The sequence below is a fragment of the Pinus tabuliformis genome, chromosome Q (genome assembly GCF_031772625.1).
Source record: "Pinus tabuliformis cultivar Carrire ecotype Pingquan chromosome Q, CPIR1, whole genome shotgun sequence".
Classification (NCBI taxonomy): Eukaryota; Viridiplantae; Streptophyta; class Pinopsida; order Pinales; family Pinaceae; genus Pinus; species Pinus tabuliformis.
This window is the reverse complement of record NC_142296.1, coordinates 1,089,229,109-1,089,250,867: the sequence shown is the minus strand read 5'-3', so window position 1 is coordinate 1,089,250,867 and position 21,759 is coordinate 1,089,229,109. Positions and strand designations below refer to the sequence as shown.

The window sequence follows — 21,759 nt, the reverse complement described above, 5'->3', positions numbered from 1 at the left end:
TATGCATAGATTATAGAGACTTAAATAAATCCACAATAAAGAATAGGTACCTGATACCTCGAATAGATGACCTATTTGATCAAATGAAGGGCGCAGTTGTTTTCTCAAAGATCGATCTACGATCTGGATACCACCAATTAAGGATTAAGGAAGAGGACATCTCAAAAACTGCATTTCGAACTCGGTTTGGGCACTATGAGTTCGTAGTTGTTCCATTTGGTTTAACTAATGCACCAGCAGTATTCATGAGCCTCATGAATGGTGTGTTCAGGAAGTATTTGGACCAATTTGTGCAAGTCTTCATTGATGACATTCTTGTGTATTCCAAGAATAAATAGGAGCATGAAAGGCACCTAAAGGTGGTATTGACTTGCTTAAGGGAAAATCAATTGTATGGGAAATTGTCAAAATGTTCCTTGTTTCATAAGAAAGTTCATTACCTTGGGCACATCATTTCAGGAGAAGGGATTTCAGTTGACCCGGAAAAGGTGAAGGCCATAATGGATTGGCCAGTACCAAAAAATGCCCATGAGGTACGTAGTTTTATGGGGCTAGTAGGGTATTATCGCAGGTTTGTGGAAGGGTTTTCAAGGATTGCAAAACCCATCACCACATTACAGCGAAAGGATGTCAAGTATGAATGGGCATATGAATGTGACACTGCATTCACAGAACTAAAGATCTTACTAACTAGTGCACTGATCCTACAAGTACCAGACATGGAAAAAGACTTCATTGTCTACACCGATGCTTCGGCACAAGGATTGGGTGCAGTATTGATGCAAGAAGGTGGAGTAATAGCTTACGCATCTAGAAAATTGAAGAAACATGAAGAGTTGTATGCTACCCATGACTTAGAATTAGCAGTAGTGATGTTAGCCTTGAAACTGTGGAGACACTACCTCATTGGGAGAAGATTTGAGTTAAGAACAGATCATCAAAGCCTGAAGCATCTCTTCACTCAAAGGGATTTGAATGCTAGACAAAGGCGGTGGAGCGAATTCATGAGTGAGTATGATTTTGAGATCTCATACATCAAGGGAATGGAGAATGTGGTGGCGAATGCACTAAGCAGGGGACCACGAACCTTCTCCCTAGTAGCTTTAAAGGTAAATTTAGGGAAACGTGTGTTGGTGAAACTCTTTAAAGATAGTTGGTATCTAAAGGTCATCTCAGCGATCCAAAATGGGAAGTAAATAGAACCAAAGTTTGAGGTATATGTCCTTGAACGAGATGGGATATTGAGATTTCAAGGGAGAATGTATGTACCTAAGGAAGCGGGTATAAGAAGAACCATCCTCGAAGAGTCACATAGAGCACTCTATTGTGCACATCCTAGAGTAAAGAAGATGTACGCGGACACAAAGAAACTCTTCTTTTGAGAAGGCATGAAGCACGACATAGTCCAGTTTGTCGCCAAATGTCTTGAATGCCAACAAGTGAAGGCTAATCATCGCCATCCGACAGAACTCCTACAACCACATGACATCCCTATATTTAAATGGGAGGTAATTTCCATGTATTTTGTTGTGGGTTTGCCACTCACTTCACAGAGGCACAATGCTATATTGGTTATAGTTGATAAATTGACCAAAAGTGCCCATTTCATTCCAGTAAGAAACACTTGCGATGTTACGGATGTGGCACGAGTGTTTACAAGTGAAGTTATTCGACTACATGGGTTACCTACAAAAATCATTTCTGATAGAGACTCTCGATTTACATCGAGGTTTTGGACAAGTTTGCAGTCAACACTAGGGACTCAATTGAACATGAGCACTGCATATCATCCAGAAATAGATGGGCAAAATGAAAGAGTAAATCAGGACTTGGAGGACATGCTTAGGATGTACGTCATGGATAATCAGACTCAGTGGGAAAGGTACTTACCATTGGTAGAGTTTGCCTATAATAACAGTTACCACAGTTCAATCGGGATGCTTCCTTATCAAGCTCTATATGGAAGGCCATGTAGAACACCGTTGAGTTGAGAAAAGTTGGAGGACCGAGTAATAGTTGGCCCAGAATTAGTTCAAGAAATGGAGGAATAGGTAAAGCAGATTCGACAAAGGTTAAAGGAAGCACAAGATAGACAGAAGAGTTATGCTGATTCACATAGGATTGATCGCAGTTATGAAGTAGGGGACCAAGTTTTTATTCATATCCGACCCAACAAAAGCACCATTCGGTTTGGGAAGGGGACGAAATTGTCACCTCGGTTCGTAGGACCTTTTAGGATCAAGGAGAAGATTGGACCAGTTGCCTATCATCTTGTACTGCCACCCCATTTGCATAAAACTCATGATGTTTTTCATGTATCTATTTTACGACATTATGTTTCTGATGAATCTCACAAACTAGATTGGAGGGAATTGCAGGTCTCAGACATGGGAACCGTAGTGGTCGAACCATTACGCATATTGGACCATAGGGTTCAACAGCTCAGACATCACACGATAGACCAAGTTAAGGTCTAGAGGGACAAGTATAGCCCAGGATCTGCTACCTAGAAGGATGCAGAGACTATACATCGGGACTACCTCTCACTTTTGAGCATCTGTGATGCCCATTTTTCTTTTTGACTTAGACAACTACTTATGTTAAGGTTCTATTTTGCAGTTCCATGTTATTTATTTATGAACATTAGATAATATTGATGCATTTTGTTGGACACGTGAAACTACTTATATAAATCAATTGATAGATTTGGTATTGATGATGGAAATGGTTAATGTATGGCCTAAATGTATGACTCACTTAGTGATGAATTATCTAGTGCGTGACTTATCAAAATTATTTTGTTTCATATATTACTCAAGTGGATATGATTTGTTTAAATGAATGACTTAGTGAATTTATGATTTATTTCCAGTATGAACTGCAAGATTGACACATGGATACTAGACTTAATAACATGATGATTAAAAATCACTTATATATCTTGTTGTTATATAAATGCATGCATGAGAGCCAACCCGCAAGTTGGAAAGAACTATATGATAGCCAAGATCTAGTCCTCCATTGAGGGAAGGTCGAAACATCTCACGGAGAAAGGTATAATGTACATTGTTCTATTACATTTGGTATCTACTTGATATGCACTCTTATGACACGAGTAAAATGTAAATGACAGGTGGCAAGACGACCTCACTGGATTATTCGATGACAAGTCCAACCAGCGTTGTAGTGTGGTCCATATTAGGGCATTGACCCTAGTTGTGAGGAGAGGTGGAGGTATTTCCCACCGTGTAACCTCCAAACCTAGAATCGTGGGAGGGCAGTGGTGGACACACTCCCCTAGACGTGTGATGACGATTCCCAGTTGCCTGCTGGGGAAGTTAGGTTGATATAGTCGACACTTCCGCCATGTTGGTTTTATCAGTGATTAGATTGGTATAGTCGATGCCACCGTATATAGCGTCAGAGGATGGATAGAATGGGAACAGAAGTAGATCAAGAGGGATAGGAGGATATAGATCAATTGGAGACACTTGATGGGAAGTAATGTCATTGTCTGACTTGTCAAATTTTACTACTATAACTCTCTCTCCATTTGTTATGCCTTATTGCCAAACTGTTTCGAACTCTTGTATCTTTTACACTCTAACTTCGGGACAAAGTTGTCTGAAGGAGTGTATTTAATGCCCTATTTAATCTTACCCTGCAAATTTTACTAAGTGTTTAAATTTCTCTAAAATATGGACTTGTAATTATCAAGAAATATTGGTACATACCTACATTGGTGAAACTGTAAATTTTGTTACTATTCCCAATTTACCTCCACAAATTTTTAAATTTTGAGAAGACATAGTCCTCTCCAATTCATTACCAGATTATATACATATTCATACTTTATTCCTAAAATGTTCTCTCATATTTACTTGGGAGAAGACATAGTCCTCTCTAATTAATTACTCAATTTTATATTCATATCACATTCCCAAATGTCCTCTCAAATTTACTTGGGAGAAGACATGGTCTTCTCCAATTAATTACCAATTTATATATTCATTTCTCATCCCCAAAATTTCTTCTCACATTTACTTGGGAGAAGACATGGTCCTCTCCAATTAATTACCAATTTATATGTTCATCTCTCATCCTCAAAATATTTACAAGTCTATATCCATATCACATTCCCAAATGTCCTCTCATGTTTACTTGAAATAAGATAAGTCAAATGTAAAGATGAAGGAGAAGTTATGACATTAATGAGAGGTGGCTGAAGTGAAAAAGAGAAGGGGCATAAAAAGGGAAAAATGAGAAGAGAAAAGGGGACTTGGTCTTTTTTTTTGGTTTTGGTTGGCTGTGATTTTGGAGGAATTGTTTGAGAGAGAGAAGGGAATATTGTTTATCTTGGGCACACACTATATCTAATTGGACTTGGGCTCGGAGAGCTAGGGAACATGTGGAGGTTTCTTAGACTATGGATACTTCCTAGTTGGCTCGAAAGTAAATCCAATGGGTTGTCAAAAGGAGCGTTCCAGCGCAGCAACTCTCCACCGGGCTATCGGTACAGGGATTCCTCTATGCATAAATTACTCATGTAAGTGATTGAAATGAAATGTTCATTATTTAAATGGTAAAAATTAGATTTTAAATGATAAATTATCATCATTTAAATGTCTTGTCAGAAAATAAATTATTGCCCTTTTATTGCATTTAAAATTAGAAAATATAGATTATTGCCCTTTTATTGCATTTAAAATTAGAAAATATAGATTTAGTAGAGGACCCTAGAAGGGGATCTTACAAATACTCTAGAATAGCTATAGAAATCTATGAAATTTTGAATACAAGCACAGGAGATCCCAACGCATTCTCAATGCTTAGTTTCCATCTATGTCTCAATGCTTGGTTTCCATCTATGCTACATCAAATGTAACAAGAGCTTGCTCCACCCCAACTTTTAGTAATATATCCACTCTCCACCCCAACTTTTAGTAATATATCCACCATCGGATCCGCTATTATGAATTATGTAAAAATTTATAGTAATTTTAAATTTATTTGAAAAATAATATTAATATTTATTTATATATATTTGGTTTTATTATTTAAATTATTAAGTAAATTTATCATTCACTTATTTTTTGATTGATCTTAATCTTCTACCAATTTTTTTTACTAATTTAAGATTTGTTTTCCAACCATGATTTTTCTCTAATTCGCTCCACCACTTTCAACCTTCCTCTAAATTGCTCTAATCTTTCATTAATTAATTAATACTTAGTTTCAAAGTTATTTTTCCATTTACATTTCATCAAAATCAAATATTATTCAATATCATTTCCATGGTATTTGTTATTAAGTTAAACCAAGTTTCTAAGAAAAAAATTTCAGTGATAATCACATTAAGATACATTTTGGTAATTGATAATTTATTTAGTTTCTTATTTAGTAAGCTTTGAAACAAGAACAATATTTCTCATTATTTTAATATATATTTTACTATTTATTTTTTAATTAATAAAGCATCTTAGACTTCATTTTAAGGATTTGGTAAAAATATAAAATAAAAATAATTTTTTCCTAATCTTTAGTCCAGTCAAAAGTAACCCGTATTATAAATTGGGTAAAAAACTTATTTGAGTGATAATCACATCAAGATACATTTTGGTAATTGATAATTTATTTTAGTTTTTTATTTAGTAAGCTTTGAAACAAGAACAATATTTCTCATTATTTTAATATATTTTTTACAATTTCTTTTTTAATTAATAAAGCATCTTAAACCTCATTTTAAATATTTGGTAAAAATATCTCACCAGATTATATATATATATATATATATATATATATATATAAAATAAAAATAATTTTTTTCTAATTTTTAGTCCAGTCAAAAGTAACCCCTAGGGTAAAAACAATTTATTGTAATTTTAAATTTATTTGAAAAATCATATTAATATTTATTTATATATATTTGGTTTAATTATTTAAATTATGAAGTAAATTTATCTCTCACCTATTTTTTTGACCCTGTCAAAAGTAGTGTTGGAATGATCTATGATCTGTATTATCTCTTTTGCAGTTGGAATGATCTATAATTTGTTTTGCCCCTGGAATGATCTGTCTCAGTATTGGAAGGATCTGTCTCTCTATTTAACCATACTGGTTAGTTTGAAAAGCATGGACAAATGTATCTTGATGTGATTTGAGGTTGGAATGATCTGTCTCTCTATTTAATCACACTGATCAGTTTGAAAAGCATGAAAAAATATATCTTGATGTGATTCACAAGGGCGTTAACTCGATCATTAAACCAAGTTCCATTTAGTAACTTCAACATCTTGCCCTTCCACAACTGTATTCCAATTTCCTATCGGATGTCCGAAGCTAGGAAAAGCTAAAAATACTGGTTATTGAAAAATAAGGGAGAAATAGTGATACAAATCAAATTAAATTTGTAAATAATTTTCACCGGAATTTCCAGTACCTTTGAGTGGGCTCGAAGTTCAACCAAATCGATACAGATTTTTGCTGTGGTACTTTATATGAATGACTGGCATACAAACTAAGATCCAGTCGCTGTAAAATTAAAGTGGCCATGGAAAGTTTACTTCTGTCTCATTGAGATATAGAAAAAGTTTATCAAAGATCCAGTCCATGATAACAGGAACGCACCTTCCTCATAGAAGAATACCAATTTGGCAATAAAGAAACCTCATTTGAAAGTAATATTACAAAACTGCTCTAGCGTACATTTGGAATGACCTTGCAGGAACATCCATGGTTTCCAGATGGAGAAAATTCCACTATAGACTTGGAGATACATAATATTCCTCAAATTGTGCTCCTTTCAACATTTGGAATGACGTTGCGGGAACATCCATGGTTTCCACCAGATGGAGAAAATTCCACTATAAACTTGTATATACATAATAGTCCTCAAATTGTGCTCCTTTCAACATTGTAGGCCTCAAATCCGATTGAAGGAAAATATCTGTAATATGTACAAACAAATGAATGAATCATTCGATGAAATATACAAAAGTTTAACAGTAAGGCAGCCCCACGAATTCACTAATCACATCGAGACTTGTTCCGGTAGTCAAGGGATCTGCAGGAAACAAAATAAAACATTTTAGGTCTTCACACATACTAAACTTAGTGCCTACTGAATTTTTCATTTTTGGGGGGTGAGGGAAAGTTTGCAGGAAAAAAGAATCACTTACTTGCGATTATTCCAGCCCTCTGTGTCCGCCTGATGCAGTTTCATTACAATCTGATCAGAACAAGAAAAATAAGACACCAAGAACCAACACATAGTGAACATAGCTCAACACATTGAAAAGCACTCAGACAGGAAAAGCTAGCATTATAAGAAAAAGACTCATTGCATAGTATTGGAGAAAACCCAGAAATGTAAAGCAATTAGTTATCTTGCTGATCTAATCATTTTAAGGAAACTGATGAATTTACCCTATCTCGATATGGTCTCTGCCGTTTTCCATGTGTATTGAGATCTGTGGAATTACGAATATGGAGGACATGAGATAACCGTACGAGAAATGCCGCCAGATGATTGTAGATGCTGCATTGCAACAGTCAAGTGCTTAATCACTGTAATGCAAATTAAAAAAATTACTGCTTTAGGAAACCTCACCAACTGTTTTACTCCACTTGGGTTCATTTCTCATAAGATTAAAATAAGTTTCAATCCAGTAATCAGCTGTTTCAGACGGACTAATTTTAACCTATTCTGTTAATGTAAGTCTAAGCAAAGCTCGTTGATATCTGGATTATATTTCTTTCTCAAAGTTCCGTAAACTACTAAGCTGGTTTTCATAAAACAAAAAAAAAGTGAGAATATTTGCCCTAATTTACTTAAAGATATTGATCTTGTACAACCAGCCCTTCATATATATCTTAGCAATCATTCCAATTTAACAATTTTGAATCTCCGACAGTGCTATCTAATTTTCTGAAATGACACTTGAAATGGCCACTAGAAACAGGACAGTTCCCTCTTGAACAGGATCAGGCTCTTTATCACCTTGAAGGAGCAAAGTGGACAAGTAAGATCCTCTGTTCTGGGAATCCAAAAAGCATATGTATGGTAGAAAACAGAAAAGGCTAACCTGTCCATAGACTCCATACCATTTGGTTTCAATTCCTCGTGTTACCAGGATGCAGAACATGTGTTAAGAAATGGGAAGTTGGCCGAGATCTACTCTTTTCATATTTTTCTATGAAGCATGTATTGAATTCCTTTTAAACCAAAAGTTCACACCCGTGTTAGCCCAATCCCGAATGTTTCGAGAGAGAGATATAAGGTTTGATTACAGAGAAGGCTTATCTCACAAATTCCCAGGGGACCAAGGATGGAGTGGTGGGACGGTTTGAAGAGAGTGAAAGCAACATAAGGAAAATTAAAAAGGTGTAAAGAAAATATTTTTTAAATGTCTAAATCAAAATGTGTTAAATATGTTGTATCTTTTGTTGAGTCGGGTCAGTGAGTTTGGAAATGTAGGCTGGCACTTGTAGTTATGCCTATTTTTTGTAATTTCAAAATAAAACTAATAATAACAAAAATAAATATCATGCTTCCCTTTTCCCGGGACATGTAAGCATCTTCACGATGCCATGGGCATCCTGATCATAACATGTATACCAGGGAAGGCTCCCGGTACGTGGGGGCATGCCTGGTCAAAATCAAGAACATCCCCTGGTATCCTCAGATCCCACAGAACCTGACATATAATAACCACCGAGAAGTGCAGCATTAATAATAATATACCCTGGGATACATAAAGTTGGATATTAATAATATAACATCCTGGAATACATACACCGTCGGATGTATATTGTCAGATTTGAAACATTCAGATCTAACTCTCTATATATCCCAGGATATATTACTATGAATGCCGCACTGCTAGATAGTTATTGTTTGCCACAGAACACGGAGAAGACCAGACTCCCCTCCATTACATCCACAAGTTTAAAAATGGTTAGTACCATTTTTACCAAAAACTAATTACGCATATTTCTAGAAAATATAAAAAATTTACTGAGCCACATTAGTATTGCATTTTTTATGTAGTTCTTACTACTTGGTCAAAAGTTCAGACATGAAAAAGGCCGAACTCAGAACCGTCTTAAAAATTGAAATGCTTATTTAAATCCCCCTAATTTTACTAAAACAATCTTGTCAAATTAATTCTCGTTTAATGTTCTTCATCCATTGCACATGTTATCTTATTTTCTGCATTTTTCTTTAGCATATATTGTGACTATGATTCCTATATTCTGAGAGGATTCTCTCTTTTTTGTCTTACAATTTTTTCCCAATATCGTAATGGATGATTCAATCTTAGCATCTTACTTTTTGTATGGATGCTTCTTGTTTACGCTATCATACTTCTAGTGCTTTTATTAGGCACTATGCATTGATGATGTATTTTTCTGTACTCCCCTGCATCTTAATGTTATTACTTGTGGTCTGTATTTTGCATACCTTTAGTATCTTCTAACTACAATGCTAATTGTAATGAACCAACCATGTTACTAAGGGTTTATATCTTATTCTAAACTGGCATAGATCAATGTTAACCCCGAATCCATTAAGCACTAGAGAGACATAAAAATCTCTAAGATGTGACCTCTTGATACTTAACAAATTTGGGGTCAACATGGATCTTGTTTAAATATGCCAAGATAAATAATACATCAATTTTTTCTTTTATAATAATGAAGGAAAAATAAGATGTTGCCACTTTTTTATTTTTCTATTTGGCTCATTCTTTTCTATTTTTTGAGCCCCAGTTGATCTCAGCTACTGAGTTTGGGTCAAGCCACTTCCTTAGATCCTTTACATCTCTATCTTCGTCACATATACAGAGACACACAGACATCTCCCAGGTAACCCTTAACCATAGAGCAGCTTGCTTCTCTCAGTACAATGACAGAAAAGTGGTATGTACATACAATCTTAATATTTAATCAGAAGAATGATATTAAAATTCTATAGCCACATTTTGTAAACTTTTGCAAGCTATTTTCTACAAGACAGCATTTATTGTCCTTGAATCAGAACACAAAAATACACTACCTAGACTGACAAGGATGTCTAGATCTTAAATTTCTTAAACCAATGACTTCTTTGTAGCATCTCCTACAATTCAATCTCTTGAAATAATGAATAATTGGGTACTGTTGAGTGCAACTTTGTGCAAAATGTCAAGTGCAGATCTCGGCTTAGTGTGAAGAACCCACAGCTGCAGCCTTGTGCGGGCAGGCAGCAAAAACTGTAGTGGATAATGGTGAAAAGAACAGACTTAAAATTGCAACAATTAGTCGATAATAGTGAACTTGGAAAAATGAATTTGACCAACTCAACCTTGATCAAAAACAAGTCAACTTTGATCCCCAAGAAGAGTGCATCCATCAAAATCTGAGGAACCAGTTACATGGAGCCACAAGCTTAACACCCATTAATGCTAGAATCTCTTGAAGATCAAGTAGCAGAGCATGGATCCAGGAGCACAGATCTAAAGAGACAAGAAGACCAAGTCAAAGTAAACCCTAGTGATCAAGTTTAAACTAACAATATGTATGACGTAGCACCTTTAGGTTAGCTAATCTGTTATGCAGGGATGATAGGTCGAGAGAATTTTGTGCTAATGAGTTGTACATTGCTGGCATGAGAATCACACACTGTTGTGAGCCAGAGAACTGTAAACCTTTTGAGTTGACTTGGCCAGAGTCATACAATTTTGAATTGGGTAATTCGAGCCACCAACAGATGATCACCTTTGTGCTTTATACTGTACTTGTATTTGTAATGTTTCATTAAATATATTTTACTGCTTTCACAAATATTGCTCAGGGCAATTCTGTGTGATACTGTCGTGTTTTCTGAGTTTTCTTTGAGATCCTTGTGTAGGAGGATGTCTGTATAGGCATAGGCATCTGTTTTGCTGTGACTGTTTTAAAAAGACTGTAGTTACAGAAGATGTTAAAAAGTAACTCTGGCAGATATGGTTGCCCACTTTTGAATAAGCCATTCGTTCATGGGTTATATGTGTAGCCTTGGAGTTGGGTTTGACAGTGATTGACATTTGGAACATTTGTGTTGTTTGGACAATGGTGGAAAAAAATTTAGACTTCTGTGCCTAGACGCAAACCCCGAGAACATATGCTATGTTGTGACTATTTTTTAGCTAAGTTACTTGACACAATGATACATGGATTTGAGTATCCAATATGGAACACAGAACCCCGAAACAGGACAAAGATGTGTGTGTGTGTGTATAAATTACAAAAATGAAATATACACATAAAGATGTACTTTTTTAAACTTTCAAATAGATATTAATCAATGATTAAACATACAAGTCTGAAGCATAAACCATGAGTGGTTGACTGGTAATTTCGGTAAGATGATTGTAAAGAACATTGCTGTTCAAAAAATAATAGAATGCAGCAAAACAATGGCAGTATGTAGCTGCACCAAACGCAAGCAATCTTGCTCACCATTCTCTGTTCTCCTTCCTGCTAGGGTTTCTGTCAAAATTTGAGTGTAAAATGGGGTAAAACACCCCCTTATTTCTCAAATGAGCATGTTTTGCCCATCCCATGAATCCAACGCATTGGCACCCATCCTTCTGTAAGTCAGACTTGCATTGGACATGTCCTGCCTGGTAGGTGTGTCCAACGCCAGTCCAACTTGTGGAAAGGGCCAGCCAGCATGATGGTGAGCCCGATTCAATGGATTGTGACATTGAAGAGGGGATAAACGTTTCAGGCATCCCAGGTTTAAGTATAGCACAGTCACAGAAGTTATTAAGTAGTGACTTTGGCGGAAGTGATTGCACAGTGATGAACACATGATTACTTACTTCTTAGACTATATCTGCCAGTGGAATCAGGCTTGAGTTTGGCCGTGATCACCAGTTGCAATACTTGCACTGTTCAGTTCTGAGCCATGAAAATTTTGAGGTGTTGTGTATCGGCACAACCATAAATGATGGAATCAGTGCCGCCATTCATGCAATCCTGATCCATAGATCTGATAGTTGATTAAGGGTGCACTGAGGCGTGGCTTACTATTATGCTACATTTTGGATTCACATAATGATAAAGATATCATGTGTCCTCTGGGCATTAACATCCTTATCATAAAATTCTTTAAACTTCAATATTTTTTAATCATTTCTCTGTTATTGTTATTAACACATCCCTAATACCTTTAACACTAAATATATACTATGAGTACAACTAAACCCATGTAATATCATCTTGCAGAGTAGATAACGATTAGTTTTGAAAAAGAAAATGATCATATACCTTAGACGGTGTCTATTGCATGCTGTAAAAAAGGCAACAAAACCATTCACAATGCTTCGCACAGCACGGAACACCTGCAATTTTGTTCCAGATCCAATACAACCCTCATGTCAGTTTCAATAAACATACAAATAAAACTCTTACAATAAGGTCATTGATTTGCATCTCTAAAGCTAGAAGAGTAATGAACCACTAAGGAGTAAAGGGATTGAACCTGAGAGAAAAGATCATTCCAAAGTGCACGCCATACTGGAACCGTATTTGTATTGGTTGTGGTCCCAGTAAGAGATATCAGTTGGAAAGTCCCACTCACAGACTGGTATGTCCTTTTTCCAAAATCAAAAATCTCAGATGAGATCAGAGCTACAGAATTCAGCAACTTGAGGACTAATCGTATGGGAGTGATAAGCAGCTCCCAGAAGGCGGAACCTATAGGGTATACAAAAGCTGTTACTGCAAAACGATCCATACAAAAATTTCATCAATAATTAATCCAAAATTTGTTCCTAAAATGTAAATGACAGAAATACCAACAAAAAATTTATAGATGTAAATATTACGAATATTCACTTATAAAAAAGTCAAAAGAATACTGCAACTAAAATAAACTCTAATATCCAGTTCCAGAGAGTAGAAACATACCCAGACTCCATAAATGGGAGAATAGAATCAAGAATGGCAAGATTAGTATCTGAAGTAAATATACAACACAGCTAAATGTTGAAGACGTGACAATCCAAATCATATTCACACAATCCTCAGCTTTGTCAAGACAAAGATCCCAGAGTGGTAAGATATATTATCCAAGTTCCACAAGTGGCTCAACCATGGGTCTTGCCAGTAAAGATGCCAATTTTTTAGTAGCATGAATGAAAGTGAATGACCACTCGAATGCATTTTCAAAATTTTGTAGAAAACACATTGTGCCTAAATATTTAAGGCGGGAAATCATCTCCCAGGCTTCTATCCAATCAAACAGAGGACCAAAAATCTGTGCTGTTGTAGCCTTGAGAACAGGTACATTTTTATACAAGTCATAGAATCCAATCAGAACAGTAGTGATAGAAATTAGGATGTAAAGAGTTCTTGCTAGTGGACGCATCCACGGACAATACATCTGGCAGAATATTGGATAGGATTGAAAAAATATAACCCAGGACGGCAGCCCAGACTCCAATAATCTTAATAACCGCAGGTCAGATGTAATCACCTTTTTCAGTTCAAATGGAAGCCAAGCATCATTGAACTTAAAAATGATTAGTACATCCTTGTAGACAACAATCTCAGAAGCTGACTGCGCAGTTCTGCCAGCGGAGATCTCGTCATTTCCAGGGACACCCCTTAGACACTCACTCTCAGAACACCCTTCTGCCATGTTGTTAGAAGGTGGAGAATTTCTGAGGCCCAATAAAACATCCTCAGATATTGGTCTTCTTTCTCTTTGAGCTTCAGATCCCATACTGTAAACTTGAGACGGTCCTTTATTTTCAGAGAGTGGCTCCATTCCATCGAGAGCATTGTGACACCTTCCCAGTAGTTTTGCATCAACATGAGATTCAGAGGCATTAAACTCTGAATTATAGCAGCTCTCTTTGAGTTTTATGGAGCAATCATGTGGCAGAGTATCTTCAGTGATGCCACAAGAGCTTAGGCCAGTTGTTCTTGGACTGTCCTTCTGAGGTATTAAGTCCAAACTCTGCACCATTTCACCATCAATATCTTGATCTAGTTTAGCCAAGTTCTCTTGGATATCCATAATATCATAGAATTTGTCATCTTCACCGTGCTCTCCAAACTGAAATCTACTCCTATGGGGTGAAGCCTGGAAGGAACCTGGAGAAGGGGATTCTTGAGATTTGGGTGTTTTATCATCTGACCATCTACTCAATGAAGCTTCAGATAATGCTGAAATTCCAGATCTTGTACCCAAGCACTGTGATTTAATGCAGTCGAAGGCTTGTTCTATACTGTCAAATTCCTTCTTTATCATGGACTTAACTTCAAGCGCAACACAAGTATCTGTCTATCAATCAGCAAACACCAAGAAATCAGAATGAACTGTGTTGTATTTAAAAAGATAATTCCCAGAGGCATAAAAAAATCCAAAAATTCCAAACCTGAAGTTCATTAATGTAGTTAATCCCACGAACATCAGTCCAGGCAACTTCGAATACAACACAGCCATGCAGTTTGTGGTGAAGTTCTTTAACAGGAGCCAGGGCCTTATGCTGCCACCTTGCAGCATCAATGGTAGAGAACCATTTGTAAAGACCGTCTCTTTTATTGGAAGTTGGAGTTTCGTGCTTTTCATCAAGCTTATTTTCAAGCTCTTTATTTTCAGGCCTTGTTCTTGTGTTTGCGAACGGTGACATTCTGGACTGTAGACAAGACAAGCTCCAGATGTCAGTCTCTAGAATAACTCTAAGTTCATTTTAGCAAGAAATTGCATACAAGTTAAAACGTTTTATGATTATAAATGAGCTCAGTGCATCACAAGGGGAAAAGAAGATATAGGTCTAACCTTGGTAACCATTAGTTGCCATAGCTGTGCTGGGCTGCAAGGATTGTCCAACAACCAAGGTCCATTGTCAACCAAGATAAAAAGGTTACTATTCTCACATGTCAGATATAAGTAGAGACTGGATACATAAGATTGCAAATCCCTGCAAGATAGTAATAAAAAAGTGTGAAAGTTTGCAGGTACCGAGAAAACCAGCATTCTCAATAGATGCGACCACAAAATTTTAATAGATACCAATTCATATCGCATGTTGACTTCAGTGACTTTTTTCTCTAACTTGATATCTGATCAGGCGTCTTTCAGTTTCTAAATTTTTGTGTACAAATACAAGGAATAAATAATTACTAAACGATCAAAACAGACCAAGTTTTCCTTGATTTACTTACCCTATTTGTAAGCTAGTTAAAGGATAAATCCGATGACCGTGTTGCCACCCCATTCCTGAACTTCTTTCAGTGGCCACTTCAGTGTCAGCTAATTAAAGCCTCAAGATTGGAGCTGAAACATAGACAAATATAATTACTAAGCACTTCCTGTCAAGTTCTATCCAGTAATTCATACAAACGTGCAGCATTCTCCTAATTGGTGTCTTTCAAAACAACATAAAATCATCCTTTCTATGGCATCTACCAGAATATAAGACTCGAAAATACGAAAGAGAAAGAGATTCACAAAACTGAATGGCAAAACAACATTATAACATTCTCTGCCTTATAACATTATGCATTGTACCTGAAAGATTCTCTGCCTTGAAAGCCAACTAGCATCCTATTAATTGCATCTAAATAGCTTGCTAACATCAGGGCTTTCCTCTGCGTGGTGGCAATTAAGAAAAAGTGGGAGCAGCTGGGCTGAGGAAAACACCATTGCAGTCCCATGGACTTTTCTTTTTTGTCCTTTGAAGAGGATGGCAAGGTATAATGGAGGATTATTCCTCGTAAGTAGTGGCAAATTGGCTGGAATAAAAACTACTGTGGTCTCATGGCGTTCGCTTACATCTCTTCAGCAGAGGACTGAGGATTTGGCAGGATCTTTAAAGAGGAATATGATTATAAATCCAAAATGTGGAAGCCAAAGGTCGCCAAAACCTTCTAAGCTGTAGAAGGAGAACCTAGCCCTCAACCCATTGGGGAGATTGAAATAAATAAACAGTAGGAGTTCAACAAATTTAAAAACCGACTCTATTTTATCTGGTTAGTTCTTGTTCAAAATGATTTTATCTGGTTAGTTCTTGTTCAAAATGGTTAAAACTCAGCAGCCTCCTTGGGATCATTATGGTTTCTTGTTCAAAATGGTTAAAACTCAGCAGCCTCCATGAGACCATTATGGTTATGCTAGGTCACTCCGTATAGTTGATGTCAATTATTATCCAATCTTATGGCAATAAATGCATATTAATCATGCATGCTACTTTCTCAATCCCAACCCCAAATTGATGCTTTTAACTTCCCCCATTTATTCAATGATCTTCCATAATTATTTTCACTCATTAAAACACGAATATTTATGAAAAACGAATTTTCCAACTCTTTGAAAATGAGTGATAGTCTTCCCACTCAGTAATGGATACAGCATGTATCATGTTTATAATATGTGATATTTTTATGCAGGCAAAACAAACAGGGAGGAACAACCAGTGAATCTTCAATATTAAGACTAAAGTTCATTTCTTTGCAAACTCCATTTAGATTACTCTCCGGGATTTCAACAGATTTCTGATGGAAAATCCATATGATTTCCATGGAATTATACACAAAATCCACATATATCTACATATATCTTGCACACAGTTACAAATTTCAGACAAGACCGTGAAATGCAGCCTTCGGAGACCCGAAAGGCGAAAGCGAGGGTTTTTCAGGCAGCGATTACTGAAAGCTCGAGAAAAAAAAATTCAAATTTAACACGATTTACATGAAAAGGGAGACATTTAAAAGCTGGAATATTCGTTCTGATATCGCTTAAAGTATTCCAAAAGTCTTCCACAGAGAGACGATTCATGGATCATAAGTTGATACCTCTGGATGAGATTCTCAATATAAAGCTCAATGCGAACCAGAAAAAAAAACTAAAAGAAAGAACGATTTGCCGTTCGAAGCGGCGCATGCACGGTTCATCCGATGAAAAATTGGCCGCCTTCGTCGAGTGCCGATACCAGAATTGCATTACAGGAAGAAGCCCGGACGGCCATTTCCCCGTCCACAGAGAGCATGCGTCGGGAGAGAGCAGACACTCTCCCCCTCTTGTTCCTTCGCCATTTGTAGTTTGCCTTTATTTCTTGGCCGGGAGGGCGGTCCAGACACTTCGCCGTTTAAATAGTGCGCTGCTTCTTATCTATCGGACGACCCTCGTCTTTCACGCGATCGTTTCCGCGTCAGATGCGTGGAAACAAGTTACTCGCCGTTGGCTCAGATGCCGTGCACGCTCGACATACTGTTACATTCCGTTTCGGTATTTTTGAGAATTTTCGGCGCGAGGTGAATAGTGAAAGCGTGTGATAAATAGTGATTTTTATGGGGAAGTACGATAAATCTTAATTTCATTGGGATTGGTGATTTAATCTTGAGAAAATTTCAATGTATTATTTTTCATTAATATAATTATATTAATTTCAAACCATGTTTGTTTCAGATTCAATGGAAAATATATCTGTTATATTAATAGAATTTAAATTTTTGTGATCCATATGATGAAAAGTAAAAAAGTAAAATTTACATCATTAGAGTTTTGTTAATGTTTTTCGAACTATTTATTATTGTTTATTGTGAAGACAAGATGAAAAATAAGATTTTGACATCAGTTAAATAGAAAAGAAAAAAATCAGTGGCTATATTAGATTTGATTAAATAAATAATTTTCATTTAAAAAAAACGATTAATATTTTAATATAAAAAACTACACTCCAAGGTTCAAAATGAGTTAACAAAACTTTGATGATGTAATTTTTACCAAAAGTTTTTTTTATTTTTCATTAGGTTATATTATTTTTCATTAATATAATTTCTAACAAGGTTGAGAAGTAATGATTTTAAATAGTGGAAAATATATCATAATTTAGTTGTCAAACCAATAGTGCAAATACCTATCACTCACTGTTATCTTTAAATGCAAGTTCACTGTCACCATTATTCATGAAAAATCGTGTCATTTGGAATAAGTTACCAATAATAAAGAAACAAACTTACTTCTAGATCTTAGACTAACCTACTTCTAAATTTTAGACTATTATCACATTTCTTTAAATCCAAAAAAAATAAACTCATTTAAAATATTTTATTTTATTAATGATATATAAGAATATAAAATATTTATTTTTATTATTTAATTTTATATTTTAGAAAATTTAACGGCAAGAGCTAACGAGCATACTATAAGACATTAAATCCCTGGCTACATGCCCCCCGTTAGCTCTTTAACACGCGCGTGCGTGCTCGTATTTTAACAGACATACTATAGGACATTAAATGCCCATGCTTCCCGTTAGCTCTTTAACACGCGCGTGTTCGTATTTTTTTTTATCTATCACCACGCGTGTTAAAGAGCTAACGAAAACACATGTAACTAGGCATTTAATACCGTATAGTATGCCCATTAACTCTTGCCAAATTTAACAGTTACTTAAAATTACATTTCTCAATATTTTTTTTAATAATAACGGTCTCTTCTCTCATCGCAGAGCCTGGGCAACCGGCTTGTCAAGTTTTGTCTTCTTATGTTCGCTGCACCAAACTCTTGTTGTTTGTTCGTTAAGAAATTCCTTTTTCCATGCCACGTGTCATATAATTATTGGGTCTCCACCAAACAAGCAAGGCATCGGGGATGGGTGAAAAAAGAGCTTACTTCCCCGCTAAGGTAATGTGATTCTTGAAATTGTATAATTTTTTATTTTCAAGATTATCCCAACAAAAAATTAAATAAAAGTCAATTTGTTATTTCTCGAAATTTGAAAGTTTGCTATTTTTATTATTACAATAGCATTAAAGTATATAGTAATGTATTTTGGTCGTTATTATTACAATAAATTGTTACAGTCGTAAAATATTATTAAAATTTAGTTATAAGTAGAATTTCGACGTAAATTATATATAAAAAGATTTTTGTCGAAACTAATCAGTGTAGTTTATTGTCAGGATAATTTGTAATACAACCCACATTAGTTAACAAACTTTTGTCAACGCGTTTCGAACCAACCAGTGTGATTCATCGTTAGCACAATTTGTAATACAACCCACACTAGTTTGGTTCGAAACGCGTCGACAAAAGTCTTTCTATATGTGATTTACGCGGAAATTCTACTTATAACTATTATAGATCACAGAAGCCTCAATTCAACTATTAAAACTTTTTATAAATCGATTCCAAACACCAAAAAACAAAATTTCAAAAAATTATTATTAATTTATTTATAAAAAAAAACATGCTCGGAAACAAATGGTAGTCCTTTTGCATAAAAGTTAGATACTCAATAGTTCTTGATATGATTTTTTTTTTCTTGAAAAGTCACTTCCTGTAATGGAATAATGGACGCAAAACATGTGCAGTCGTAGCATGGCAGAGATAGGGCATGTGACGCCATATGATTACCTGCGTTTTAATTATTGGATAGATGTACGTGGCACCGAATATTTGGGCGAGGGGATGAATATTCGATAAAGTTAGCGCACAATCTGGAACTCACCGCACGCCGCCAAAGTGTTTCGTAAAGTTATCTAAACTACACATTCACCAAACGCAATCCCTCCTTGCGCGGCTTAAATTAGAGAGGATTTGCTCCTTTTACGTCATGGTTGCCGAATATTTAATTTTCAAAATCCTGATAGCTCTAAAAAGAGCTCCATGTAGCCATTGATAAAGCCTCCCCACACATTTCTCTAGGGGCCGCTGGGCTTCGAAATGATTAAAAGGGATTTCATCATTTTGGAACTAAGCGAAGATTTGAGAAAATGTCGGAGGTTTTGGTTTGGAATAAGTCAATAATTTTGATAATTTAGAAGATAAATAAATTTAAGAAAATGTAAATAAATGAAATGGAGTTGTTTATGGAGGGCGTAAGAAGAATTTTCGGATGGTTAAAAGTGGCTTGAATTTGGCCAAGAAAAATTCAAAAAAATTTGTAAAGGTAGTGTTTGAATCATGTTTTTGATGGTGGAAATAGATTCAGCACCATCAAAAACTTTTTAGGCACCTAAAATTCTAAAATTATGAAGTTTGACAACTTTTGTTCTGATTTACAAAAATTTCTGCCACAATTTTACAAAATATCGCGGGAATTTCCATAACTTTCAGGGCAAAAAACCATAATTGTTAGACTACCAAATGGAATTCATGGAAATGTGATTATTTATTTATTTTAATCAGAATTTTTGGTATTTTTAATCTACTATTCATTTATTTATTATTTTGTTTTATTTTTTTACCATATTATTTTATTTTCTTGATTTAAATAATAAAATTGAGTTAATTCATTATTTAAAATAATGGTTATATTTTTTATATTATATTTTAATTTTTTTATTTAATTGAAAAGATAATTTATATAATTTTTTCCCAAAAAAATGAACTTTAATGATTTTTTACATTTTTATTAAACTAGTATAACCACATTAAAAATATTAATGTGGTCCATATAAGGCTTTATAAATATTAAAAAAAAAAAAAATTATTGCAACATGAAAAATGTCTTGCCAATGTACATATTTACCTGATTAACCATGTATAAGAAGGTTATGGGTCAACTTTAACTTGAGATAAAAAAAGAATTACACATCTTATTGTAAAATGGACCATTTTGCTAAATAAAAGTTGATTATATATTGATTTCCCCATCTAATTAGAATATAAATTTATTAGAATTGAAATAGTCTCAAATCCCTAGGAAATTGATGGGTGGGGAGCCATGTAGCACAAATCAATTTGAAAAATAAAAATAAAAATAAAAATTACACATCTCATTATAAAATGGACCATTTTTCTAAATAAAAATCATTTATATATTAATTTTGGCATCTAATTAGAATATGAACTTATTAAAATTGGAATAATCTCAAATCCGTACGAAAATGGTGTGAGAGAGCCACTTATTAAAAGTCAATGCAACCTAACAAACTCTTAACACACTAGAGTCCTTGATAAGCATTAAGGATAAGCATATTCCCTTGAGAATCAATCTAGGTCTTTAATTAAAGAAATTAAAAAATCAGGGGATCTTCATTCACCTTAAGTTGAAATAAAAAGTCTTTAGTAAAAATAATTTAATATTTGTAAATTTATATTTTTATTAATAATTATTTATATAGAGAGATAAAGTTGATGGTGTTTAAATTTTTTTTATGTATATATAGAACTTGTTATTATTTTATAGTGTTTAAATTTTGTTTAAAAACTTATTACTACTAAATGTTTAGATTTTGTCTTCAACCTTATTTGGAATATATTATGTACCAATAAACAATAATAATATTTTAAATAATTAGTTTTAATAATTAATTGATGAGAAAAATGAATATCAAACATTAAGTGAAAGAAATTTTTAAAAGAAATTATTATTATTATTATTATTATTATTATATGGTGTATTCTAATTTATAGACGAAATAGCTTTTCACTGGAATTCATTAAAATTTGGCAAATTTTTGGTTGTCTAAAATACAATTTTGAATACAATTTCAAGATTTGTAGTTGTCTAAAATACAATTTTGAATGCATAAATATATTAAGCACCTAAAAAGCCTATGGGGCACTTGAAATATGCATATTAAACAATTTAAACTCTTTTTTTTTTTAAATATCTGTCATATTTTAATTAAAATTAACTAGAAAAATAGTCGTGAAAAAAAAAAAACAAACAAACAAACATTTTGTCTATAAGTTAGACTACACCTAGATTCATTGTTTAAATTTAATTCATAATTTATATTTATAATAAATTTACTTTTTAATATTTA

At 34.5% G+C, this 21,759-nt stretch overlaps 1 protein-coding gene across 1 annotated transcript; it reads right to left on the bottom strand.

Annotated features, from left to right (window-relative positions):
* Positions 1 to 6,649: 6,649 nt before the first annotated feature.
* On the bottom strand, positions 6,650 to 17,108 carry LOC149223309 (G1/S-specific cyclin-E protein). The gene is given in 10 exon segments (XM_089387864.1): positions 6,650 to 7,063; positions 7,179 to 7,228; positions 7,426 to 7,537; positions 12,295 to 12,368; positions 12,509 to 12,771; positions 12,937 to 14,317; positions 14,412 to 14,672; positions 14,816 to 14,957; positions 15,202 to 15,313; positions 16,834 to 17,108. Coding segments are annotated over 9 exon segments (2,373 nt in total). The 5' UTR covers positions 15,255 to 15,313; positions 16,834 to 17,108; the 3' UTR covers positions 6,650 to 7,026.
* Positions 17,109 to 21,759: the final 4,651 nt, after the last annotated feature.